At 50.7% G+C, this 27,763-nt stretch overlaps 1 protein-coding gene across 3 annotated transcripts in view; it reads right to left on the bottom strand.

Moving 5' to 3' along the window:
* Positions 1–27,763, bottom strand: part of LOC146205910 (puratrophin-1-like) — a 353,992-nt gene that overhangs the window by 86,450 nt on the left and 239,779 nt on the right. For all 3 annotated transcript variants that reach the window (XM_084590570.1, XM_084590571.1, XM_084590572.1), the window contains 3 exons: positions 26,671–26,918; positions 22,299–22,437; positions 3,749–3,871 (listed from right to left, as the gene is read on the bottom strand). In XM_084590570.1, coding sequence (XP_084446696.1) covers positions 3,749–3,871; positions 22,299–22,437; positions 26,671–26,918 — 510 coding nt within the window. The remainder of the gene's footprint in view (positions 1–3,748; positions 3,872–22,298; positions 22,438–26,670; positions 26,919–27,763) is intronic.

Below are 27,763 nucleotides of genomic sequence, written 5' to 3'. Positions count from 1 at the left end.
CGACAACGCACGACCCACTGATCCATTTGTATTCACGCGGTCTCGGCTAGAAATGCGGAAATTCGTTCCGTTAATGCCTGAAAGGCATTGGGAACCCACTGTACCTCGACTCAGCTGCACATCACAAAAAGTGCGAACTGCGGCACGGAATCCTGAGTAATGCAGCTGAAGACAAACGCAGCGCTCGGGAGCGCGGTGGAGCACTTTGCCCGAGCGACGCCGCTCCCGCCCCAAGTTAGGCAGGAAACACGAAGTTATTTTTAAAAACTGACCAGAAGTGTAAACCACTGCCTTGACATGCACCGAGCGTGTACACCAACTACAGACCTCCCCAACCTTGGGAAGGTTACTCGCAGAACTGCATTTTGCCCCTGCCGCCATCAGCCCACTACGACTTCGGCGCACACGTGATCAGGAAACAATAACACAACGCTCCAGGAGCGCTTGAAAGCTCCATACGCGAAAATCAGTTTAGAGAGCAATATATCTAAAACATGCAACATATTGGCTGTCTGGTCATCTCACAAGCATTGCGTTCTCAGATTGACCAGCATACCTTTATGTGTATTTCTGTTTGGAAATAAAAGTTGTTTGATTGATTGATTGATTGGTTGATTGATTGATTTATATAGCAGCGCACAGTTCGAGAACGTCTATTAGATGAGTACTATCATATAACTCCAAATGAAATTCTCCTCAAATGGTGGCTCTCCAATCCATGGCTTCGATTGATTGTCATGACGTTCTGGTTAATCAATTGCACCTGCTAACGTGACATTTCGGGGGATGGCAGGTTCAAGGGGATGAACCACGTAATTGGATCAGCCGCGACGCCATGGCAGTCAGTCGACGCGTTTGGCTGGGGGCCTCATATTTGAGGGTAATTTGCATCCCAAGCATAAGCGTGCACAAAGAGTGAGGAGGGGACATTGTTCCTTCCACGAGGCCCCTGGCTTTAAATGAGGCAGGGGGGCGCGAATTCCGTACCCTCCTACCCGGGATATTTAAAGAGGCGCTACCATGAATGTCGCCCCCTTCCCCTAACGGCGAGGCATGCGCACGCCTATGGGCACAAGTGCCACAAAAAAACGACAGAAGGCGACAGGAGACAAAACAGCTGCAAAAGGCCGAACACATCGTAAACCGCTCCAGATGTTTCAATTTACCGGTCGCTGCAGCGTATCAGGAAGTTTGCAGAGACAAGGTAGCCGCAGGACAGGGGTAAAAGGACGAATATAGGGGAAGCCTTGCAGTCGGCGTAATCACGCAGATTACGATACCAAAACAGCGCTCAATATCAATTTGATCGATCGGTGTCAGATTTGCACAATTGCCGTTGTGCGAAGATGTATTTTTACAGACTTTAAACACTGCACAAGCCACCGGGCTGCCTTACCATTACAGGAAAAAAAAAAAAAAAAAAAAAAAGACCGATACAAGAGGCAACCTACTACAAACTATACCAAACTGGAAACGCCTTTGATCATCTTCTTTTATTGCATACTTTCGCAAATCCCGCTATATTTATGTCCAGTAATAGTGCACAGCGAGATTATTGCTGTCGCTAATGGATAACGAACCAGTGCCGCAGTTGCCCCGAACGACAGCTGTGACCAGTGCGCGTAGTCTACCGAACAAGGCGATTGAAATCTGCTCGAGCGGCGAGGGATTCTGAAGGTGAAACGACGAAAACTGCACGCTCCGTTCAGCCTACGCCGCCGTAGTCGTCGTCGCGTACACCGCATCTAACTGGGTTTCCCGCCAACCTTTCAGCCTTATCCATTGAATCTGTCGGCCCCTGCGGAGCAGGAAAGATGACCGCCGGGACAGTGAGTGGCGCGGACTCTCGCTCATGCGCCGGTGCGGCAATTTCCGCGCCAGTCGTAATGAATGAAACCAGCCTTCCGGCCAAACTCGGGAACGTGAGCGTGCTCTCGCGAGCAGCAGCGGCGAGGTCCCGGTCGCATACAAAGCGCGCGGACGCCCTCCCGCGCACGCCGACAGCGCGGAGGGGGCTGCCGGCCCGAGCGGTGCGAGAGCCGTGTTGCGTGGGAGAGCAAGGTCGCATCCTGCGCCCAGATTTTTTCGCTTTTTTTTTTGTTTTGTTTTTGTTTTTTTCTGCGCGCGCAGTCGGTGCCCCCTCGCACCTCACGCTCGCCCGGAACGGTGGGGGACTTTCACCCGGAATCATGCAAATCGGACTGCGCATGAACCGGACGTGCCCGCGCGGTGGCTCAGTGGTGCACGCTCGGCGACCGCCGCCGCAGCAGCAGCAGCAGCAGCAGCAGCCAGCGGAGCGCTGGGTCAAGTCCGAGCCACGCTCGCGACGCCGCTGACGTGCACTGACATACCTCTCCCTTTCGCTGGTCGCGCGATGTCCGCCGAGAGTCGTCCACGCGGAAAGGCGTGACGCGCGGCTTATCGGGCCTCGCCTGCGCCGCACTGCTACCTTCGGGAAGAGACGAAGCGTAACGCGTCTGTGACTCTTCATTCAGCGGTCTCTTTGGCATCGCTATAATAGAAACGCACCAAGTTTTCAAAACGACCACTGAGAGCGCTCTCTGCGCGCAGCGTCTTACACGATACCTGTTGTGTTTGTCAACGTGACCCTCTTGACGTGTACACGGGCAAGGCGCTTAGGCGAACGTAGTCAGGTTTACTGCGCACAGATTACTAGTATGACTGGAGTTAGTATACATTGATCATGCTACTCGATCAAAATTTGCGAGCGCAGATTCCCGTACCACGTAGCCGCAATGGAGGTGCTTCTCATCCGGTCACCACTGGACGTGCCGACGAATTCCGCTCTCGTCAAACGCCCGCCAAAGAGCCCCCGGCGCTTCGCATTAGGGTCAGCCGCGATCTGACCGCACCTAACGACGACAGAGCGCTCTACTAGCACCGCCTAACTGGCCCAGTTTCGTCCGCCAGAGGCCCAGAGGAATTTGATCGGCCGTCGCATGCCCACGCAGTGCCCACGCAGGCCCAAGGGCGTGCGCCAGCGGCCGCTGTGGGCAGCCGGGGGCGAGGAGGACCGATTCCGGCCTCTTGTCAACGGGACGTTTCCCGTTCCGGACGCGTGCTCGGGCCGAGGGGCACGCGCGGCGGCGACTTAATTGATAGTGGTTTATTTAACCCGGACGCACCCTGCGCGGGAACCCCAAGGACGGCCTGTCGCGCCTTTGGCGCCTCTGCAGACGCCGCGAAACCAATTATTCCCCCTTCCGTCCGCGCCACGCGCTGCTGCTGTTGCGCGATGCGCGGCTCGCTCTCCCCGCGCGCAGCTTTAGCTTAATCGCCAGCGCGTAATATACGACCACAGAGCGCGTACCGCGGGCTTTACGGCCGTGGATAAGAGCCCACTCCTCGCCGTGATGGATTGGCAGCGTGACCCGAGCCATTTGGCCGGAAGAATTAGGTAGCTACCGCTTCATTAACCAGTCCAGCGCATGGCTGTCCGACGCGATGCCGGCAGCTCCGCGCATCGGCCAATACAGTGACTTGTGGCATGGTTAACCTGCCTTGCGCGAAACGCCTGCGTCCCGCCTCTCCATAATTTACAGGCGGGCTAGCTTTTCCCAGAATCAATTTTCTAGACTTAACGACTGTGTATAAACAACGTGGGGATGTCAGGTAGTGAACCAGTACTGGGCGTTCAAACGAAGGCTGGTGAATGCTTCATCCCAAAAGCCTAGCGGCGAAGAAGCGCGCACGCTGCCGCGATGAATCAGAGCGCATCAGGGCTTACCATTGCGAGGAAGTAGAACTTCTCGAACTCGTACTCTTGATCTTGAATGGCTGAAAGTGAATCCGCCACGAATGAGTGCTTCGAAAGGGTCTCGGCTCCATTCTTGCAGACCCACGACAGCACCTGCGAGAGACACAACTTCTATCAGCTTCCGCCGTACTCTACACCTAAACGCCAGGCAAGAAAGCGTTCCACAAGTAGGTGACACTGGCAATAATAATGAGACAGAGATACATGACTCGTGTGTGAGGAGAGAGGAGGGCATTGCTTGAGAAACATATTGCCCATTTGTTTCCCACCGACCAAAGGAAAGGGCTCCTGCAGAGTTTTATCTTGACTGCGGAATTTAACTAACAACGCATACTAAGGAGATCAGATTATAAAACCATTGATAGTAAGCAGTCAGGAATTGCTTGAATCCTGAAAACTGAGCTCACTACACATCCACAGAGTTTGACACTGCTGTTGTACGATCGTCATCAAAACTAATGGCGGAGACTGTCGCGCGCCGCAGGCATCATCGAACAAAGTGAATATTGGATGCATAGCTCACAAGGACAGGGTTCTCCTTTTGCAGGTAACCAGCAGCGCCTGCGGAACCGAACGCTCAAAGCGTGAAGAAGGCGGAGGTAACGCCAGTACGCGCGATTATCACGAGAAGAAATGGAAAAAAAAAAGGGGGGGAGGGTGGAGGGAGGAGAGAGAGGGAGAAAATTTGACAGGCGACCGGTGCCGCATTAGACTTCCATGACACGACACATCACAGGAAGTTTCTTTGAGTTCACCTTTACAGTGCACTTTGTCTTCACCTTACCTTTTAAGGAAAGTCCGTCACCGGAAGTGACCGAAGAATGTCGCCGGAAGTCGTGGTCTCAAAAGGTCACGTGACGTTCTACAAAGTTGTACGTCGTTTCATCAGTCGTATGTCATCATTGGTTGTGTAACGCCAATACGTGATCTGATTGATTGAGTGGTTTGGTTTGGTTTATGGGGTTTATCGTCCCAAAGCGACTCTGTATACGAGAGACGCCGTATAGTGGAAGGCTCCGGAATCCGCCTTTTTCACAAAACGTGGCGCCCTCTGGGAATGGTTGAAAATTCATCTGTTGAAAACGTCCTTCGGAGATGCAGCCGCCAGCGAAATGACTGTGTTCTTGACATCTACCGCCATCTACCGCATACGCCTGTCACAAATATTAAATACACATGGCCTCCGAGATTCGCTCCGGCTGCACCGATCACGGAGGCCAAGAGCTGCGCACGCGCAGCTGTGGTTGGTGGTTTGTTTTCAACCAGGGGAGAGGCGCACAGGCGCAGAGCGTCCTTGTGAAAAAGGCGGATTTTCGACCACCTGGGGTTCTTTAATGTGCACTGAGATTCGCACAGCACACGAGCGCCTTGCCTTTCGCCTCCATCGAAAAGCGGCCGCCGCGGCTGCGGGAATTCGATCCCGCATCCTTGGGCGCAGCAGTCGAACGCCCTAACCACTGCAGCACCGCGGCGGGGAGTTTCAAAGGATATCTCCGCTCAACTTCTCAGCTCACTTTCCTCTTAACTCAGCACCTTCCCCGGTAGCCACCCGCAGAGTTGTCCCCGGGGGTCCCCGAGGCTGCCCCCTTCATTCATATTGCGCGTTCAATTGCTGACATAGGTTCATCTATAAAGCGCCCGCAAAAGTGCAATTTAAGCTTATAAAAATGCGCGTTGTGTATATAGCATAAAATTCCGGGCTAGCGTCAGTTCACTTTAAAGAAAAAAACTGTAAAAAAAATCTAATTTAAGAAGTTGAATGAATGCTCGCAAATAAAGACAATGAACCAGGCCATGTGGAAGGAAGCCTTTAGGATGAAGTGGAATGCATTACTTGTGTATTTCTGGAAAATTTGGTCTTCGTCCATTCGCACAGTGGGTGCACTAAATGATTGCATGCATAACAGAGTCGCGATGCCCACATTTATCAGAGAGAGGGCGAAGGTTGGCAGATACGAGTCCATCCAGGGAGCATGGCTCAGTATTGTCAAAGGCACTTCAACTTCGAAATTGTTCCTTCCACTTACCCACATGAGGCTTAATTTAATAGCATTCACTTTGTTACCGGTTTCTTATTCCCATTCAATCTGCCACACTTGAATTCTCTGCATGCAATGGAAAATCCGTAGGCTTATTAAGGAATGTCGGTAATATACACAGGTACCATATTTCGGATGCAGACGCTGCCGCCTTGGCAGCCCCTTCATTTCCATGTATTCCACAGTGGCTGGAGACCTAGTCGAACGTTATATGCAGACTTCTATTCAAAGACACCATGACGGTTTTCAGCAGTGCGTTGAAAATGCCATTTATATATTCTTTCCTGCACCCAAAAGTGCTGAGACAACACTAAGGAAGTCCGTGCATATGACCGTATCTCCCCTCCTCACCCCACAAGTGGAGAGGAAGGTTTCCTTCCCTCCACGTTGCCGCCTACTACCCGTGGTAAACGGCGGGTGGAGGCAAAACATTTATTTATTTGTGAACTGGTGGGTGGCTTCGGAGAACACGGGACTGTTTTTGACCAACTGACGCATTTAATGCAAACACGTCTAAAAGGAACCCAGAAACGCACACTTTTCGACTAACCCCCACTGGAAAGTGGGAAGGGACGGAGTCATGACAGAAGGCCCATCACAATGGACGTATAGGTTATCACTCTTGAAATGAGATGACGGAGGTTGCCACAAGGCCCTATCCTGAGACAACGACTGCTTCAATGCCCTCGTGGTTCTCGCTACCACAGAGCGCGCATTGTCGAAAGCGCGAAACTGGTGGATAACGTTCTCACTGTTGTATGCGCGGACGCGGTGAACAGCATTGCTTGAGTCGGTCATTGGAATCCGGCCGCGATATAGGGTCGCTGACAAGTTCCCCGCCATCGAATGAGGACCTGTGTATCGGGCATAAGTACTTGGACGCGGCGCTACACCTGAAGGGACGACGCGTTCTGCAGGCACGTCGTTGTCGCCTCGAGCAATCGCGAGCCAACGCTCATGGATGCCGCTGCGCGAGAGCTACATGAGGTACGCAGATCGGGCGGAAAAGAAATTGAGGTTAAGCACCGTTCTTCATCTTTCTTTTTCTAGGCTGCGGGCAAGCAGCAGCGTCGGCAGAGGAACCAGTTATGGAAGGGTGGCACGTGTGTGCCGTACCGCCAGACCACTGATAGAGCTGTTTCGTGAATGTAACGCTACCGCTGGAAGAGCCCATCGGTATTGCAGCGACTCGGTTTTTAGTACCACGTCCTACATTCACATAAAGGCTGTGGTCGCACACGTAGTGGCTCTTGTAACAACTTCGACCTATTAAAACGATGACCCGCCTCGGAATAAGAAGTATATACACTTTGAGCGCCAAGCCCGACGTCTGGGCGGTAGGCGTCGGCGGCGCGCTGCTAGTGAACTTGTTTGCTTTTGCTTCTGTTTCCTTTCTCACGCGCACTTACGCGGCGGCGATCGGTGGGGATAAACGGCAGAATATAGGGCAGTCAGGGCTCTCGCCGTAAACACAGTGCAATTTCCAACGCGGCTGCAGCGAGCCCCCGCCACGCAGTGAGTGTCGCACACACGAGAAACCCAGCGCTTCTGATAGCGATCGTCCGGAACGGAGAGCGCACCAGCTGCTGGAGCGCGTAGGTTCAACCTCATCCGTAAGCGCAGTGCATGTGCGAGTTTCGAAAGCGAAGCCCAGAGAACGCGAGGGTTATTGTCGCAACGTTTTTCAACTCGCCAGAGGAATCACCGTGCACAGTCAATACTAGGCTACTTTTCTGAATTATTAACCATTCTACACTCTTCGCTTGTATTCGCAGCGCTTGTTCGTGGAACTTTCCTCCTCTACCTCCATCTCCTACAGCTTTGTGCGACTGAACACGCACGTCGTCTCCTCCTCCAGAAGCTGCCAGTCGTACATCTTCCCCCTGCGCGTTACGCCAGGGCCTGTATCACCTTCGGTATCATCTCTGTCGATGCCGCGTAAGCGGGAATCATATTCAGGATTATGAACAAACAAGCCTGGTAAAAAGTGTTTGCAGGCGCAGTAACCAATGCTTCTGCCCTCTTGTGTTCAAAAAAAAAAAAAAAAAAAGTTGCATGGTGCTGTATTTTACAGCATTTCCCCGGAATGTCTCCGCCGCTTGTGACATTACAGCTGGGATGTTCCAGCAAGGAATGCATGTTAGTAGCTCTACTACTAACGTTGGAGTTGACTTAGGAAAAAAACCAAACCAACAAAGCGCAAAAAAAAAAAAAAAAAAAAACAATCCCACAATTTGGCTTCCAGCTTCAGCCTGTGAGATATTTACGCGCGCTCGATTATATAAATGAGATCAAAGGATCACCTAACGAACAATCTTTGCCAAATGTATCAATGTTAAAAACCCTTCTACTCGCCTTCCACACCCTTTCGTTCTTTGGGGGTACCGCACTAGGGCTCCACTATACAGCTCGGAAAGAACCAAGTGGAATGTTAACCTTTTCTCTTTTTTTCTTCCTTTTTTTTTTTTTTTTTTTGCAAATGACACTAAGCGGCACTGGTAAGTAGGAGTACATGCGTGTGTTTATAGAACAGACAAAACACTGCTGCACATGTTATCCGCGCGAAGAGATAACCTCGCGTATAGCTCCGTGATAACGTCGGACCACGGGAATATTCACCGTATCTCTTAGAATAAAGGTCGCTGGAGCTCGCGAGCGCCGACCTAAACGGGTCGAAAAGCTGCGCGACGCAGAACGCGTTAGGCCATGCTGCTTTCCAAGGATAAATACTCGAAGGCCTAGACGCAGAGAAAGAGACGGTCAAGAAATGTAGCATACGTAACAGCTAGTGTCTGCCGGGGAGCGGCATGCAGCGCTGAAAGTGCCTGCAGCTGAAAGCAGCGCAACCAGTACGTAATATGGTCTGCGACACTTGCGCGCACTCTATTCACTACAAGGAACGCACGCGTGCGTGCCAGTGTCCCCAGCCATCTATGTCGTTACACGTGAGCTAGTTTCCTTATCTCTTCAGGGACCCAAGATCCACAGCTCCTCAATCTTCTCGCGTTGCCTTTTTCACGTCCACATGCTGTTCGAGCAATGAAACGCTTTTGTTGCCGTGGTCGTGGTGCAGCACCTCTGCGTCCAGCCCGCGCGGCGGCAGGAGCAAAAGGGCGCGTCGCACAGCACGCGAGGAACGCAGTCCCCACGCGCCATTAGGCCTCCGATTTGGCGAGCGCTTGTCCGGAGGTAAGTCAGGCCACGGTCGGCCTCCTTAATAGAATGGCCCCATTGTGCGGTGGGAAGCGGAGGCGGGTCTCGTCGCCCTTTTGGGCAAAAAACGAGCGGTGCCCACCAGCGAGAACAAGACCAGCGTCCAGCACGATGGAAAACGGAGCACCCCCGGCGCCGGAGAGGATCGTTAGCGGAGGCATCCTGAGACACGCGCTTTGTCCGACCGTCCTCCTCCGGAGCACCCCGGCGTCCAGTTGAGGCCCGGATGGGAGGGACATCAGAAGACACAAACCCCAAATGACAAACGAGACAGCTGAACGTGCGCCTTTTCGGCTCTCGTTTTTGTTTTTCCGCCGCTCTCTCCGGGCCGCGGTAGCGAAAGTGAAAGGGGTCGTTGACACTGCGTCACGGAGCGGCTGACGCCTCGCTCCGGCTCGGGCCGCCTCTGTGAGTCCCCGCCGCCGCCGACAGGCCGCCGAGGTGCGCGCGCTGCGGACGGAGCCTAATTGAGGCCCCCTCAGGAATGGCGGAAAAGACGATCGCCGACGCTCGGTGGCGGTGGACCAGAGTGATACGAGAACAAGCCGCCCTTCCACCCCCCCCAACCTCCTCCTCCACCATTTTTTTTATTATTATTATTATCGCGATGCCTTCGTGCTCACTTACAGAGCAGATAGACCAGAGCGAAAATATTCGAGAACAGCAGCGGCGTCGACCATTAAAAACTACAACCTTTCCCTGCTCCTCACCGCAACGAAAAAAAAAAAAAAAAAAAAGGAAAGGAAAGAAGAAAAGGGTTAACAGATGCTATCTCGCACTACCTCACATTACCTGGCTAAGATAATGTTTTTTTTTTTTTTGAACCCCTTTGCGTTCAGTGGGATGTCATCCTACGCGTTATAGCACAATGTTTGGGAGAATCCCGCAGGGAGGAGTAGATTTGTAATAAAGGGGCGTATAATCATTAGAGTTCACCCAAGTGCAGCCATACGGGTACAAAGGAAAGCAGCTTCCACGGAAACTTCGTCGTCCATCTAAGACATTACATTGATTTCTTTTTTTTTTCTTTTCTTTTTTGCAATAAAACACGTCAGCGAGTCAATAAGCTGTCCAGAATAACATAACGAGTTTCACAGCTTTTAAAATGGTGCGAAGACCAACATTCCGTGGCCGCCGCTGTTCGGCGCATGTGTTGCCGCTGTTATGAACTTATGAACAACACTGAAGCTCCTCACGGTCACCAGGCCACTAAACCCAACAGAGAAAATAAATAAATAAATAAATAAATAAATAAATAAATAAATTTACACGCTGAAATTCCAGAGGTCTGCTTCAGTCGGCTCCTTCGGCTTCGGCCACTACGTACTAAGCAGCGATAATTCCATGAATGTTAACTTTCTGCCTGAAATGCTTGCTGCACACCCGACAGTGTGAACTAACTCGCTTTCTGCCCATTCTCAATGAAAGCAATTCTTGCGGCTTCCCATCTTTCAGATCAGCGAACACTAAGCTCAGTCCTATGTCGGGCGTTGAGTCACTGAAGAACTGCCCTAACAAAAGCATAAATAACGTGTCGCTGTTGCCATGGCTACCTGGAATCATAATGCGCAATTCAGGAACTTGCTAACACGAAAAAGTAAACATAACAACACAACGTCTTTGAGTACGTATAATTTCTTACCTAGCATCCCTGCTCCCGCAGCCAAAGAAGTCACGTGACCCCCATTGCGGCGCCAGATCGACGCGTAGCGCCGTTCGCTTCAGCGACGCGCGGCCGTAATAATGGCCGCTGGTTGAACAGTGTGCAGTGAAGACGCTTAAGTAAACGAGTGTGGTCTTCATTGAAACAAGCAAGGCAAGGGAGTCTTTGTGATAACGCTCTTACATTCTCGTATCAAGCATCGTGTCCTTGTAATAAGCCGGAGCAGGGTAGCAGGCAAATTACCTTGTGACACCGACGAAATACTCCGAGACGCGAGGACGTCAGAGGGGGCAAATGTATGATCAGAAGAGACCGTAAAGCGAGACAAAGCGAAATTCAACGGTGCTCGCAGGCAGCAGAACGGATAACTTGGATTCATTTTCTTGGGTAACTCTACTTCGTAGCACTAAACTGATTGTACAATTGTGTCGTCTGTCGAAAAGCAGGCCCTGTTCACTACAGCCAACTTTCCAGAATATACACATTGCTTATTTCTCAACTGTTGAGGAATAAACCACACGCATCCCATTCACTGATATGCCGAAAGGCTCGCTGACCTAAGTTGTCGAGCTTTTCTTTCGGTTCGGTCCGGTTGAGGTCCTGTACAGAGGAGAATTCATCGCCCCTCCTCTCCCCTTTATACACGCTAGTGTGCCCTCCCAAGCACAGCACGGTGACGCTGGCGTTGTGGACGGACGAAACACCAATTGGCCCGCGAGGGGGCTATTTTTCCACCATCTTTCCCGACGCAAGTTATGTCAGGCGTCGTTTGCGTGACGCAGTTCCTGGGCTGTCGGACCATTCGTTCATTTTTCGCTTTCTCCCCATTTCTGCGAGCCAGCCAGAGTCAGATGTGTTGCTACCTGCGGCAGCAGCAGCAGCACTTAGCGCCGCTGTGCGAGGTGAATGAGCCCTGTCACGCTACTGCTGGCCTCACACGCCATTTCAAGCTTACCTAACACTTTCACTAGAGAACCATCGCGGCGTTGCCCAACACTACAAACGCTTCGGAAACAGGACGCAGATAAAGTAAAAAAGAAGAGCGAAAATGATGGGACGGGAGCAGGGCTGAAGATGGGCGATCAACTCCGACGTCTAGTCGCTCTATTTCGGAGGGATCATCCTGTCAAATCCGCGGGATTCTCCACCGCCGAGGCGCGGGCGCCGAAAGTCCTTTTCAAGGTCCTTGTCGCTGTGACAGCTGCAATTTGGGCGATCAGGGCTCGTCACGGCACAATGGGGCGAAACGAAGATTCCCTCTCACATTCGAAGCACACTGATATAGTGGGACGACTCCTTGAGCGCGGTCGCTGATCTGGCTTGTGCAGCGCAGGCTGAGCGGCGAATTTTACCCACTCCCTCATATGATAAGCCTTATTATCACAATGATGCCTTTTGAATAAATGATGCTTAAATACTCACGCAAAAAAAGAAAAAAAAAAGCCCAGCAGACACGTTTTAGAAAGAAGCATGACACGGTCTCTCCTACAGGAAACGAACACAGAAACCTTGAGCCATAAGGGGACCGAACACTTACCAAAACGTATACCATGATATTATGGTGGAAATGAAAATACCTCTCCTTGTATTGTACAGATTGAGCAATCGAATATCCAAGACGCCTGGATTTGTGATTTTAGTTTGGTATCGAAAATCGCATAAAGTAGGGTGTCACTTCGCAGTGAAATGATGTCATTGTTAGTGTATACCACGTGACAATATCTTGTTCAAAATATAACTGATTTTGCTTAAGTACATGGCGTTTTTTTTTTTTTTCCCGGAATGTTCGCCTTGCTTTCTGATTTTTTTATTTTTTTTTCGATCTCACTAGTGCGCCCTTGAATAAAAAGCAACGAAAGCAATATTGAATTCCTCGGGTTAAAAGGTGACCACAGTTGCACTAAACTTTCGTCGACAAACGGTGAATCACTGAGCCGTAACAGTTTTGAATGCGCAAACTCGGAATGAATGCTGCTCTATTAAAAATCTCTAATTACTGTCTGCTATAAAAATTCATTTTAATTTTAGTATATCAATTTTACCGCCGTGAAATCTCCATCGCGCTCGTTGGTCATGGTTTCTATAGGGATACATAAAAACGGGTGCATAGTTCACTATAAACAGATGCATGCAGTGATCGAAAAATTTGCGGACAAATTTTTCTACAGCTAGAGTTTCTAGCAAAAGCGTTGAGGAACCGAGCGCTTTATAGACAGCAAGCTTTTCGTTGCTCAAAAAAAAAAAAAAAAAAAAAGTATCGGCGTTTAATATGTAGCGTTTGACGGCTTTGGCCCCTTTAAGCTATTAGGGCGAGCCAAGAAGGGTCTATAATAACATCCTTTACCCCAGTGTACCCTACATCTCGACGCTATTGTAAGGCAGCTGAAGACCTGCAGCCTATCAGTGGCGGACGAATAATACTAACACACTGACTCAGAAAAAAGCAATCATGAAAAATCATGTAAAGCTTTGACACGCTAGTCATTTGCAAGGCTTCTATCCGCAATTCGAAATAACCAGCGCGAAAACAGACGGAGACAAGAGAAGAAACACTGACAACAGAACGGGCGCTGTACGTGTTCACGTGTTCTTCTCTTGTCTCCGTCCGTTTTCACGCTGGTCATTTCGAATCATGTCCCATCAACTCGCCCAACTGGCAATTTTGATTCTATCCACAGATACTCGGAGCAGTTTTGGCGGCTTCTGGGGCGGGCCTAGTTGAAAGGAAACCTCTAAGGAAGAAGTAGCATTCACCAAAATCTGGACAGTAAGAATGGCAACGGCAGACATTTATCTAGAAATAATGGGGTCTTTCCTGCGAGACTGAAATCTTGAAGAAACTACTAAGGTTTCTGTTACACAAAAAGCTACACATGACACGAATTGGCTTGAAAGCAGATAGGGAGAGCTGTAGCTCAGTTTGTATAGCATTGCACGCGACATGCGGCGGCGTGGTTGTCTTGTTTTCTGCGAAATTATAAATGGTTATGAATTTCCTACAGTAATCAACACACACACACACAAAAAAAAAAAAACTGCATCCGTTACGCTCTCTTTTGTTTCGATGACCATTGGCTTAAGGTGAGGCCCTAACATTTCACTTATCTGCCTATACTTATATTGCTCGGTCGTTTAATATGTTCGGAGTTTTTAAGAAGACCCTTCGTATAGCGTCAAATACAGTATTTGCAGTGCTGCGCGAATAAAGAAGTCGTCTGGCAACATGGACCCTCGATCATGCGATGGAAAATGAATGTGCTAATTAAAAAAGCTACGTTGTTCAAAGATCAGTGAAAACGTAAAGCGGTTCTTATACGTGCGAACGCCAGTGATGTCTGCTCTAGGAAAACATATTACCAAGCTTCCGTCGCGCTTTCATGAAGCATCATATTTCAGTCGAAAGTAAACGACGGCTCTAGTTCTGTCTGGCACTTCCGCAAGCACACTAGCAACTACACAATTATTAACTAGCCAATTCGCTGAAATTACCCTTCGCTGTATGTACAACGAATTACACCAGCAGCGCAGTTGGGCGCCTTCCGGCGGCTCCTACTAGATCGTTTGTTTTCATTCAATAACGTTACTGTATCAATAGCACCACAGCCGTGCTCTTGGAGGCTGTTGTAATCATGAAGTACAAGCCGCGCAGAGGGCTACGAACGTTCGCCGTCGGTTCACGAGAGCAGGCAAAAAGGGCGGAAGTCGGTGGCCATAACTTACTCAATGTCACCGACATCCGGTTTGTCCTGGGTGGAGCGGAATGACGCCAGCCAATAAAGGCAAAGCTGGGTGGAGTAAAAACGCCACCCAGTCAAGAAAACAATAACAAAAAGTGCAAGCCCCAAAGTTGCATGATCCGCCGGATACACGAAGGAACGAGGAGTGCTTCCCGGCGTCCCCCCCCCCCCCCCCCCCCCCCCTCCCCTCACCTTCTCCACCTAGGCTCACTGAACGTTCACCAGACGGAACAAAAGGGGGCCGATCTATTCCGACGAGTCTCGATCCGGCATTTAACAATAATTGCACTCAAGTTGTGCCCAGAAGTTTGAGTAGGAATGCGAACCCGAACATCGCAGCGAAAGCTTCTGCGCTGCCTCTCCGAAGAAAACGGCGAGGCGCGCCACATATATCCGCGGCGAATACGGAGCATGCCTCTCAGTGGCGGCAATCATGAATGAAATGGCACAGAGTCCTCGCAATTGTAGCCTCGCTAACTGCAAAGCAGCAGGGCGTGGTTGACTTCTGCAGGTATGTACTTACAGGGGCCGCCTAAACTTAGAAACAGCGTATCAAGCGCAGCCGCGCGCGTGTGTTGAACAGCGGGCTCTAATCAGCGGCAGCGGCGGGCATCGTTAGCCGTCGTCATGCGCGCGTTAGAACCCTACGCGATGTGCCTCCTATATCGCGTATGAACAACACCGCCGATGAGTAAGACAACCCCCCCTTCTCCAACTTCTGCGTCGGCTTTCATAATGTGTGAAATACAGAGCTTTGCGCCACCCTGCGTGTACGGCAAACTGTGGCGATGCGCCTGTTCACTACGCAGTACGGGCGAGCGAAACAAATGGCAAAGGCTTTCAAGGATGTGCACTAGGGCAAGGAGAGTGCCGAAGTGCATTCAACAGGCTACGTATCGCAGCTGCATCGAATTCTCGTGGTAGAGGAAGAGCCAGTCCTGATGTGGTGATCATATCCCAGTCCCAAGGTGATACCAGCGCGGTCGCGTTTCTAATTAGCCCAAGCAGGAAGCTGGTATAGGCGCCGAGGCGTGGTCGGATTACGAGATAACTCGGGTATTAAGACGTGTGCAGACGTATTTGCACTCACACGGACGCCGCATGATTTTTTTCTTATAGAAGCTGCGCATTTAATGAATGTCCTGCCAGGGATTACCGCGCGATTCACCTGCCGAGCGGAAAAACAAAGAAACGAGTCATTCGGCTGATACGTCAAGAGTTTTCTTGTGGAGGTTTATAAGAAAACAAAGGAGGGAAGATATCTTTGCCACCCGCGGTGTGGAGCAGCAAACTGGAAACCTCTGGATACCATCGTCCTTCATCGTTCTTACTCTCGGACAACGAGAGTAATGCCAAGACAAAGATCCAGCCAGTGAGTGCCGAAGGACCAAAGCGGTGGCAAATAATGATGAAAGGAACGCAGGGGCACATCTAACCAGTTTAAGCGGCCTTAACCAGGCGCTGCCCGCTCTTATCTAAACACTGGGGGATAGTGTCGGCCCGGCCAGACTATCGGCAGCCAACGGCCGTACTTCAGGGCTGGGTGCCTGCGCTGCTACCTACTTCAGCTAAGGGCTAAGAGGAGGGGTGAAAAACACCGCTGACAACAGCATGACACTCCTTAATTCTTCAATGCCAGATCATTAGACGGCGAAAGGAAGGCAGGGGTGGCGAACAGCTTCTTCGCGGGGATGCAAATGAGCGGCCAGTTGTCTGGGACGCCGTCGCCTGCAAACTAGTTCACGAGTCACCGCGGCGCTCGCTTTCCGAGTGGGACGAGTGGGCCCACGTGCGCTGCCATCTATCAGCCTGTCGGCGCACCAGGTCGAGCCGGCCGGCTACCTGCTCGCGGGCCGATCGCGGAAAAACAACGGTGGTCCCTCTTTCGACCAGGTGCTAAAGAGCTCGTTCAACTGAGAGCGAACATGAGCCCCGCATTTAGCAACGATCCGTGGCCAGATACGCGTGCTTCCTCATTTTCGCATGACCTTGCTTTCGCCAGCCACACATCGCTTGCCGAGCCTCGTTCCACGGATCAGATGGAAGGTGCAAATGCGGCGCCGATTTCGCTTCCTTCACCCTGCGCGAAGGAAGCATCGCGCCGGTCGAGAAAACAATGCAAGTCGTGAGCTTTGTATGCGGGGACTCGCTTTCGTTGCACTTACGAACGCAATTAGGCGTGAGAAAACCCCGCGCACTCGTTGCCGGAGTAATCGCGGCTGACCGCAGAAGACACGAGCAGAATGTGAAAGCACGGCAACATGGGCTTCAGCGGAATATAACTTCACGATTGTAACTATACAAATCGTAAACTGAAGAGAAGGCGAGTAGAAAGATGAGTTGTGGCGTGGAGCCCGGTCGATATACTGACTGTTAAATGCATTGTGCGCTATACATGTAACAACCGTGCACTGTCTCGCGTCGTAACGTGATCCTTGTTGCCATCAGCAGATCCGGACGTTCCGCAATTAACTTGTGTTTCCCGTCTGCAACACCAACACGCATGTACGGTGACCCAGCCGCCAGCTCATAAAGGAGTTCCTTGCACGAGACAGCTTCACAACCGGGTGTTCAGACAAGGTTGTAGAAAACTTCACATCCGAGACGCAACCCAAGCCAAGGACGACGGTATACACCAATCACTAACAATAACTCAATGAGGCACGCTATATGATGCGCCGGTCCACAACGCACAGATAGACAAACGCGTGGTATACACCAATCACTAACAATAACTCAATGAGGCACGCTATATGATGCGCCGGTCCACGACGTACAGATAGACAAACGCGTCTATCATAAGTTATAGGCTACTATTTTTTTGTGTGTGTGTGTTTGCATGCGCGTGTGTCCTAGGTCTCGATTTAAGGCTTAGCATAGCCCTAAGTAATCATCGCAGGGGTGCCTCTTGTTCATTGGCATAGTCGCACACAATATCGCCAACAGCCGTGTACAATGCGCAAGGTTTTTTTTTTTTTTTGCTTCCTTTCTTTTCATTTTTTTTTTTTTTTTATTCTCACGTTACCAGCACTAAGGATGTGCGCGCGTGCTGCTATACGGTCGAAATTTAACTCTTCCGATGGTATAGATAGGACGAGAGCTCAAAAAGAAGGCAGTCCTGATGTGCGGCTCCGTGAGACACCCGTCTATCTCTTTACCGGATTCGAGACGGCCACGCCACCTCCGCTTATCGCGCTCCATCTAACCTCGGCCGTTGGCGAAATAAGGTTTGAAAGAGCCGCGCCGTTAAAGGAGTCGAAAGGGAAGTGTGACGAAGGCGATAAGGCCCGAAGCGGCCGCCATCCATGGTGCACCGGCGGACGCAGCACCATCGGCAGGCTCGCCCACTTCAAAGGGGCACCGCCACGCAGCAGCCACCGCGGGAGTGGCGGAAAGGCAGTAATTAAACCGCGAAACGAGGAGCACCAACGACGGGGGAGAGGAAAGCGGCCCCCTCCAATTCTGGTTTCAGCGGCGCGGTTCTCCAGCTAAAGATCTATCTTGCAAATCAAAAGCACTGAGGAGCGCAGGCCGCCACCAACGAACCGATGCAGGAAGGGAACCGAAAACCAGAACCACGAGCGCGTGCTTTCGCTGTGAATAATGAAATCACGTCATAGCGAACTAAGGTGAAGCGGGCGACGTTAAACGCGTTCTCAGCTAATAATGCGAGATGATGGAAACTCGTTCAAAACCATGCAGTTAAGTGGCCAGTGCACTCCATAGGTTGTGTCGACCGTGGCCGAAAGATTCAAGCGCAGGCAGAGAACATTCACAGAGCGTTTAGTCAAGATTCTTTCCACTGCTCTTGGTCAAGGAAGCTACAGGAAGATAAAATTAACCTCCTCTTCTGCCATGGCTTTCCTCTCTTCACGTTCGTGTATCCAGGTGGCTAACGCCCTGCCAGGAACTACGCGCCGCCCAGAAAGAAATGCGCCGTTCTGTGAAACCAAAAGGGTGGGGGGGGGTGGGGGATTGACATCCATCTGGAGTTACGCTACAAGCCTCTCACATCGCCGACGGTATAGTGAACTAGAATATATATTCTATTCTAGTTCACTATGGACGATGGTGAACGAGTGTTTCAGAAGCTAGACCGCAAGGAAAGGCCCAACTACTTCGCAGCACTCCACGAGTTTATGGGGACATAACTTTGTCTAGAGCTTTTTTTTTTTTTTTTTAATATGATAATGCGCAAGACACTGGTAAACACAGCGTGAGATTCGCTCATGCCTGGCAAATGTATAATTGCATTTCTTCAGTCATAAGGTTCCATTTTCGGTTTCGACTGCTGAAAGATGGCTAGGGCGTCACAAAGCAGGCTTCAGGTCACGCGACGCTTACGAAAACTCAAATATAATAGCTGTTTCGGCGCAATAATAGCTTCAATTCTAACGCCAAAGTGCCCGGAAGCCGGAATGGCAGCGAATGGAAAAAAGCACGTATTTTAACGCATTTCTGTATGGCTCATGAAAAATCAAACCTACTTGCGACGTCATAGCTATCGTGCCTCAGTAGAACCCGAAACAAAATTGAGAGAAATTTATTCATAAACTATTCGCCCATCCTGTGCAGATTCCATGTGGTGATACATGGTTACACGTTCACCAATTAATTTGTTTTGCAACATTTCAAAGAAATAACACGGAAAAAAGTGGTGTCCCTAATTATTAACTTGGTTCAAGGTGTCATGAATGCCCAGAAACGGCGAAAGCTTCTTAAGATTTAAGAGCGCCAGCTTTCAAGTTCCGCACAAAATTCAGCTCTGCAGACAGCATTTTGCTTTGTTATTTTTTTTTTTTTGCGACCGGACACGACGAAGCGCCAGTCGAACAATGCAGCGCTCGTTGCATTTGGCGAATTGGCCCGGCAGACACTTCCATTTTTACTGTGGGAGGTTGCAAGGCACTCGCGCGCAGGAGAAACCACTGCTGTCGGCAACACCCTCGGGGAATTCGTGCGCATGACAGCGTGCGTTTCGTACGTCGCGAAGCCCGATGTCAAAATGCTGGCGGACTCAAGGCTGGACCCTTGGCCGCAGGGCCTCCCATGGAGCCGCCAAGGCAGAGCGCAAGCGCGCATTCCAGGAGCAGCGTTGCAGACCGAGGGAACGCTCTGAGAAGCTGCCTAGCCAACAGAGAATCTTCGGAGGCCCCCACTAGACAGAGGAGCGGCCACTAAAAGCGACTGCGCCCCGCTGGGCGGACGAACGAGGTCGGCGGAACGTTCTCGAGACAATGGAGAAATCGGCGCGAGCGAACGGCGGCGGCCACCACCCACGTGACTGCGGGGCTGCTGAGAAGATCACGTGACTGTGGCCATCCCATCGAGCAGTCCATTAGCCCGGATTCACTGGAGAAGCCGCAAGCCCTTTTCGGTTTTCTACCACGAGGGACCAACCCACGTCGCCCGGAGCCAGCCCCTTGAGACAATGGGCTCATAGAAAAGAACACCTCTGCGTGAGCGCACGCCGGTGGCATAATTCGGCGATACAAGAGCTGCTCGCTGGTTTCTCTTACGCAACACGCCACTGCACCGACAAAACATCGGCAGGCTCCCTCCTAGCGGCCCATTTCCTTTCCGTTTCCAGCCCAGGATCGGACATGCGCGCGAGCACAAAAGGTGTCCGGCGAGCCTGCTGGGGCTGTGAATGGGCGTCCTGTACTCCTCTCGTTTGCGTATCTTCGCTTTTTTTTTCTTTCTTCCTGTAAGTTGAAATTTACTTTTGCATGCATTTCTAGGGTACCGCTCTTGCTGGCTACATTTCTCTTTCACTACTCAGTCGGCGGTTTCCAACCCGTCAGCAGTCAATTTATCCCACATGACACGGGAAAAGTCAGCACAGTTTTTAATAGCAGGTTAGTTCTGCTGCCACTACTTCAGGACAGCTCTGGCAGCAAGGAAAAGAAACATACCAGATGTACGCAAAACGACCCCACATTATACTAAATAGTTCATACACTGTAAAAAGACACGTGGAATTAATCTAATGGAATGAAATTAAACCCTTCCAGTAACTGACTGACGACCCACTTTCCCAGCATAAACTCGACTAGGATGCTTTCGGTCTTGCTGATAGCAAGCAGGATTAAATCCACACAAGATAAGGGCTGAGCTGGGTCATGAAAAATAACTCCTCCAGTAAACACCCAGACGACACACTGTGCTCACTGGTCCCGCGCAGGAGCAGTGAGATCCCCTCAACTTCACAAAAGTAGGAAGACTCAGTGATAAGTTCTATATCATCAGAAAACACAGAAAAAAAATTCTGTAAGAGATATTTCTCGGATTTTCTGCCCTCCAGTGACAAAGGGCACCCCTTCCTCTACATCAAAATCGATGGTGGCAAAAGAGTGAAGAAATGCTTTCTCAAAGCATTGCAGAACCGTGTGCATGCCTCCGCCATAACATGATGAAATTCCCATGAACTTTGAGCGGCGACTGCATTGTGAACCTCCTCGCACATCTGCGGCGCCAGGCTCATACAGGCGACACAACCACACCCCCAGCAACACACTGCGGCGATGGCTTGCTGAAGGACGGGCATGTCTGGGGGTACAGAGGGCCCTGCGAACACAACGAAGGCCGCGTTCCCACACTTGAAATTGTATACTCTGGCGCGACCAGCAGGGTCCACGTCCACGCCATCTACTGCCGTCTCATCGACAGCTTCGCAGTGTTGGATAGCAAAACACTGGCGGCAGCGACCAAGGACGAAGACTGGCTAGGACATGCGTCTGCAGGGCGAAAACTGAGCAGGGCTTTGGCGCGCACCCTTGAATTTACACCTCACAACTGATGATGGACTACGTATCGAATCAAGGGCGGCAGATTTATGTCCCACAGATAAGGTTTGCCTTCGGAGCGAGCTGAACTGGTTGCGCGAACACGCTTCATGTACTTCTGCTCGCAGCAGAATATTTCTGTCTCCTAATGGTTAGACTGAGACCACTAAATAAAACACGGATGATGACCATTACAGAATATGAAACGTCAAAAACTTGGTGATAAGAGCAGAACTTAAAAAAAAAAGAAAAATAAAAGACGCATGTTTGAAAGTATATTCCGCCGTCTCGTTCATTGCAACACCTCCGCTACGGCTAATTCCGGTCCTCGACGTCAAACAGCAACATCATTCGATCAGCTGTTCGGCAAAAACTGTGAAATGAATTAAGAGGCCGCTACGTGATATTATACCTCCCAACTGCATACTTCCTTCCAATCAGTTGTAATTGCCAGTAGCGCAAGCGGCAAAACACGAACACATAGGCGTATAAGCGGCCACACACACCTATAGCCAACGTTCCTATATTTATATTCGCAGGCTGTCCGTGCAGAAACGTCGCTCACTGTGCCCCTTCTCAGTGAAGCGCTATATGTGTCACCTGGCATGCCTCGCCGCGCAGCTTCCCAGCCGGAAGTCACGTATCACTCTCTCGCGGCTTCTAACGAGAGCAGACCTGCGGAACTAGCACCACGACGCGTACGCCAAGCACGCTCTCCAGCAAGTGGATTAACGCTGCACCCGCCCAAGACGAATCCAACAAGTAGAATTGCTATGCCTCGAGACACTGCTTCGCAAAAAATGAGCGTAACAAGTGTAAAAAGAGTCCCAGTGGCCTTAATCGGCACTGGCGTGGCTAGAAAACTTCGCCGCGCTCCAGCATTGCACAGTATTGCACAAGTTTCCGTTCCCACGAATCCTTTTCCGCAAACTGCAGGCAAAATGGGGGGGGGGACCATTGCTACTCAGGTAAGAGCAGCATAGCAAGCTGCTAAGAATGATGACAGCCTGCGGCCGATGTTCACAAGTGTCTCATAGAACGCGCTGCGATTTGTTTTGAGAAATAAGAGTTCAACACACTTACTTGACTAGATTCTTCCTCGAAGGTCCTCACGAGCATGCACTCTTGGAGACGCTGAAGCCTCTTGTCAGCGAGCTTGGTCAGCTTCGCCATGGCGCGTTTCAGCTCGTTGTAAAGAAGGCCGCTCTTCTCCAAGGCATCTCTAGAAGGTGAAGATAAGAACGGATGGGGCGTAAAATATGACTGGTCCTGAGAAAACATCGCCATGCTCAACAACTGAGGCGCGCACAACCACATTTGATGTCGCGATGAACTACGTTCTTTTTAACCTTTGCTCAAGCTACACGCGGCAGAACCTGCGGATGTTTGATAACGTGTCTCACAGAACGTTCGGTGCAGTGACTAAAACAGTTCGATGGTGTACGGAGCTTTAACGTCCCGAAGCAACTCAGGCTAGTGGAGGGCTGCGGAGTAACTTCTACCGCCTGGGGTTCTTTAACCTGCACTGACGTCGCACAGCACACGGGTGCCTTGCTTTTCGCCTCCAAGAGAAAGTCACGTGACCGCCGCGGCCGAGTCGCGTCCTCCGGCTTAGCAGTCAGTGCAGAAATCAATGAGCCACCGTGGCGGAGTACGGAACAGATGTTGTTCCACATATAACTTATGCAATGAATTGGTCGTTACTCGAAGTACCTTACGCAAATATCTTTATTTTTTTACGTTCCCTGAACGCGCACCAGTACCCGCTTGCGCGGCGTCATATCGGGGTCACGTGCACAGCGCGGTCCCCGCGCCCTGGTAGAGCTCACCTGATGCACGTATATTATTTTTTAGGAGTTGACGGCGTCTTGCAAATATCGATAGCGTGAACAGTTCCACCTTCGCGAAAGGCGCTGAAAGCGAACAGTTCACCACGATCATTATCAGACGTTCCTCTTGCAGAAGTGAAACGCAAGCTCTGGCATTATTGTCTTGCGCTGTGCGTCATCGCATTCGTTTACTGCCATGTCTACGTACACAGAAACCGTAAGCCTGGATTTTCAGTGGACGCAGGAAATCAGGCAAAATAAATAATTACGAGTTTTCAATTTGTGCACCAGGTGGCCGCTCTCAACCGCGCACCGAGTACTCGCAACGCAAAAAAAAAAAAAAAAAAAAAGAAATATCGGAGGCACTTAAGTCTCCTTACGTTTGTGAATCGTAAGGACGACTGTTTCGCTTCTGTTCAGTGCATTTTTTTTTTTTCGAGTTTGGACGAGAGTTAGCTCGGTTACCGTTCAGTTTCACATTCTTTTTGCGTGCTTTAGCGTCTGATTTTGCATTATACTCTTCGAGTCCTTTTCAACGATATAATTGACATTGTAGCACGAAGTCCTATTTTCAATTGTGTAATGGTCTTGCGCAGACTGCTGGCGCACTGGCCTCTAAAAAGCGCGCACTTGACAAGCCTGCGCGCCACGGCCTGCAGAGAACGTGGGAAAGAGGCGACGCATCGGACTTCGAGTCTTCCCAACACCGCGTCGCTCCCTCATCGGACACCAGCGACGCTTTGCATTGCAGCCCCGTCCAGCAGTGCAGCCAGAGCTGGAGTTTCCCCGATGCAACATCACAAAACGCCGTGGACGCTCTCTCTCTCTCGCGCGCGCCCTCTCCGTTTCCGCACTCCTCTCGAGTTTCTTTTGCTTTGAGAAAATAAAGGCGGCTTTGAACCTCCGCGATTTTTTTTTTTTTTTTTTTATGTGCTCGTGGGTTTGGCGGACCCCCTTTTCAGAAACTCGAAGCGGCTGCGGCCGATGGTTTACACTCGTGAAATTTGCTTCAAGGATAGTTGGACGTCTACAATTTTTGTGATTTGAAGATTGTGACTAATTAATCGTGGAGGTAGTTCGTGGGTTCGGATCCCATCGGCAGCATTGGGTCGCTTTCTCTTCTACTTTTTAAATATTACCTCCACAATTAAAGGCCCACTGTCCACCCTCCGGTCGAAAATATTTTCTTCCCCGGTGACTGTGAGACTTCGCCCCTGGAACGCAAGGCCGCAAAATGTTTTTGAAAAGAGTAACTAATAACGCAGTTAAAGCCACCTCAATCACCCGATTCTATCCTGCCTCTCTCCTTCCGTTCCCTCGCAAAGGTTTTTCACTCTCCTGCCCGAGGTCGTCTAGCCTCCGCAATACAAATTCCCCTTCCTCCTCCGCGTTTGGCGGGAGGTGGGGCGTGGCTCTCCGCGAGCGCGAAAAAAAAAAAGGTCGAGGGAGCGCGCGCCGCTGGATTCAGTCTGGCCGTGGCGAGGGAAAAGCGCGCTGCGAGCGGTAGACACCCACCCTTCTCCCGTCAGTCAGCGAGACGGACCAATGGACGTCGTTCCCGATACGTACGTCGTTATCGGGGCCCGTCGGGCCAGCGCAGGGAGCGGTGAAGCTGGCTTCTCAAAGGAAAGCATGAGGGAGCTTTGAATTGTATTTTCGATGCTTTGCGGCGCGCGTGTCGCTGTAGAATTTTGCACAGACTATCTCCGGTACCTGATCGAAACACTGGGCTCCTTTGCTTAAAAGGTCCTTCCCTGGACAGTGGCCCTTTAACTGTTACTTCACATTCATCAACATCACACAAACCAACAAAAATCCCCCTATGCTTTCCTTTTTGTCAATGGTTGCTGACCCTTTTCTTGCCTATCTCTAGCAAAGCCCCATCAGTTTCCCTGCATTCGTTTGCTGAAACGCCGTTAACAGAACAAGGCTGAATGATTTAAGCTCACACGTGAAATACGCTGCTAGTCTCATGCACACTTATGGTGCATTCGGTTGGGGGGACGAGAGCAGAGGCGCCGAGCATTGCCGAGCAGTACAGGAGCACGCCGAGCGAGGGTGTAACTGTCCTCCCACGGGAACGCTCTCTGCGTGTCGAGAGCAGCGCGCCAGGACCACGTGACCGCACTTCTCTCCCCAGCATTCTTCGCCTGCCCGCAATGGCCATGGAGAACAGCTCGTTTTGTATGCCTTTGTTCTCACAGCGCGGCGATCTGCCTCCTTTGGCCCTTTCGACGCCAGCAGCAACTCTCAAACCATGCATACAGCACCTGAGTAATGCTTTCCGCTCCTGACGCAAATTCGCTTGATTCTGAAGAGCTCGCCGAGCTCCGACGCTTTGCAGCCGCCATTTTGAGCGTCGCCGACTCAAGAGGAAAAATACAATGGCGCGGATATGACGCTTTATGCCATGTGACTTCCTTTACACTAGCTTTCGACGAGAGAGCAGCCGGGAGTGCACTCGGGTGCTCTGAGCGGAGGAAAAGCCCTCCTCCTCTACCATTGGAAGCCAGTGATTCTACTCCTGCTCTCCCACTGGAGGGCGTCCGATTGTCTGAGAGCACTTTCGAAGTGCTCTCGAGTGCACCTGCTCTCCCACTTGAATTCGCAATTAGTTTCATTCATGTGTACTCGAGAAAACAGACAGGCTTACTATTGCACGTTCCTGAATATGCTGTATTCAGTTAATTAGTTCCTTGAGAACGTGTCAGCCCATCTATACTGCGAAACCATGCGCGGTAGACGGCCCGCCGAGACGTGTCGGCTGAGGCCCTTCAGAACTGCTCAAAAAATTCTAGAAGGCACTTTGGACCACTAAAGTGCGATGAGGCGAAAGCCATTATAGCGCGGTGTATCGTAGCCCTGCACTACGGCACCTCTATCTCCCTCTCTTCTTTAACTCCCACTTTCCTCACTACCCTTACAGCGTGCTACATGTGTCCGCGGAGAGTTGACAGATACTGCGCATTTTTTGAAATGCCGCTCTTGCCTGCTGTACTAACGCCGCCTAGACATCTGGGTCTGCTTCTGTTTGCTGTGTGACGCCGCGTTCAAGGAAGGGCTAAATGAAAGGCGCCGCACGCGCCTGGATCGGACGCCCGGCGGGGTCAGCTTCGTCTATGCATGAATCGTCTGGTGACGTCATGACCTGTCGTGACGGTACATGGCGCACCCCTTGTCGAACACAACCAGCATTCTATTGAATGCATGAAAGTTCACCGGCGTTCTATAATTCAGGAAATTAACTGCGCAACATCCGTCACTCGCGGAATCCCACTATCCTCACGGTAGACAAGGGGCAATTATGAGGAACGTTTCACGATCCGGGGCTAGGCGCAGTTGGTAAAGTGCTCTGCTGGGGATCCAAGGGATGGAGGTTCGGTTCCAGGTGGAGACAAGGTTTATTTATTTTTAACTATGTCCCTCATGGTAGACAAGGATGCTGAACCGCTTAACCCGCCCACTAACTACCTTTCAATCAGTTACTGTTTATCAATGCCCATATATGGTGCGCTCTCGAAAGTGCGACGCCCTTTGCCGACAGCTCCTGCTGACAATGATGAAGCATTAAAGGCTCTCGCCTTAAAATCGAGCTTGTGCGGGAGAGGTTGCCTAGGTATGCGTACCGGTAGTCGAGGTTGTGCGGTGACCGGGCGCGGTAGGCCTGCAGCTCCTGCAGGATGGTGTCTCCCTCTTCCTGCAGGTGGCGTAGCTGCTCGTCTCGGAAGGTGTCCTGGATGTGCCGCTTTTGGGCGTCGATCAGCTGCAGCGCCAGCGCTGACGATGGTGGCACACGGCTCGTTCGCAGCTCTTGCATCACGGAGACTAGTTGCCGCCCGGACAGCCGACAGCCGGACACAAACGGCTCCAGGAACTGGGGAGCCAGAATATCCCTCACCTTAACCACGGCTCTAGCTAACTTGAAGGAAGGTGCGTGGCGCTTCATGCAAACTTAGTGACGCAGGCTAAGTTCTTATTATATACATACATATACATACATATATATATATATATATATATATATATATATATATATATATATATATATATATATACATACATACATACATACATACATACATACATACATACATACATACATACATACATACACACACACATACATACATACATACATCACGCTGACTGCAATAGGTGCGTACGCTGCGAGGATCACAGTTATGCAAAGTGAGCATGAACGGTGATGTCTCCACTGCTCGCGTCGCAATGTAAGGGCACGCCCAAAGAAAACCTACTGCAGCCAAAGTGTGAAACATAACATGTGTGGCAAATCTAAAATTATTTTTTTTTCATAAGCAATAATGAGAGATAACAGCTAATCCGCCAGTGTCAGGCACCTAATAAATATCGTCCACGAGGGCCACTTCGAGGCACACGGAAGTCTTAGCGCGAGGACGTATTTTTGCGTTTCGCCTCCACTTAATGCAGCCGCGGTGGCCGAGATTAGACCCCGAAGCCCTGAACAGCTGCTGAAGGCCATAGCCACTAAGAAACTGTCACGGGTAATAGAAAGTATGCGTAGCGGAGCGAAGCTCGCAAGTATGGAGATTATTCGATGTGCATTTTGACAAAACTATAGGCATAAGACAGGAACATAAGATAAAGATGCCTCGTGAAAAAAAAAAAAAAAAAAAAGTGGGTCAATGATTTTGTTCGCCGTTATGTTTTCACGGAACATTGCGCTCACGCACCGCAGGA

The sequence above is a fragment of the Amblyomma maculatum genome, chromosome 1, assembly GCF_055883805.1.
Source record: "Amblyomma maculatum isolate TAMU_Amacu chromosome 1, ASM5588380v1, whole genome shotgun sequence".
NCBI lineage: Eukaryota > Metazoa > Arthropoda > Arachnida > Ixodida > Ixodidae > Amblyomma > Amblyomma maculatum.
This window is presented reverse-complemented; position numbering and strand designations above follow the sequence as displayed.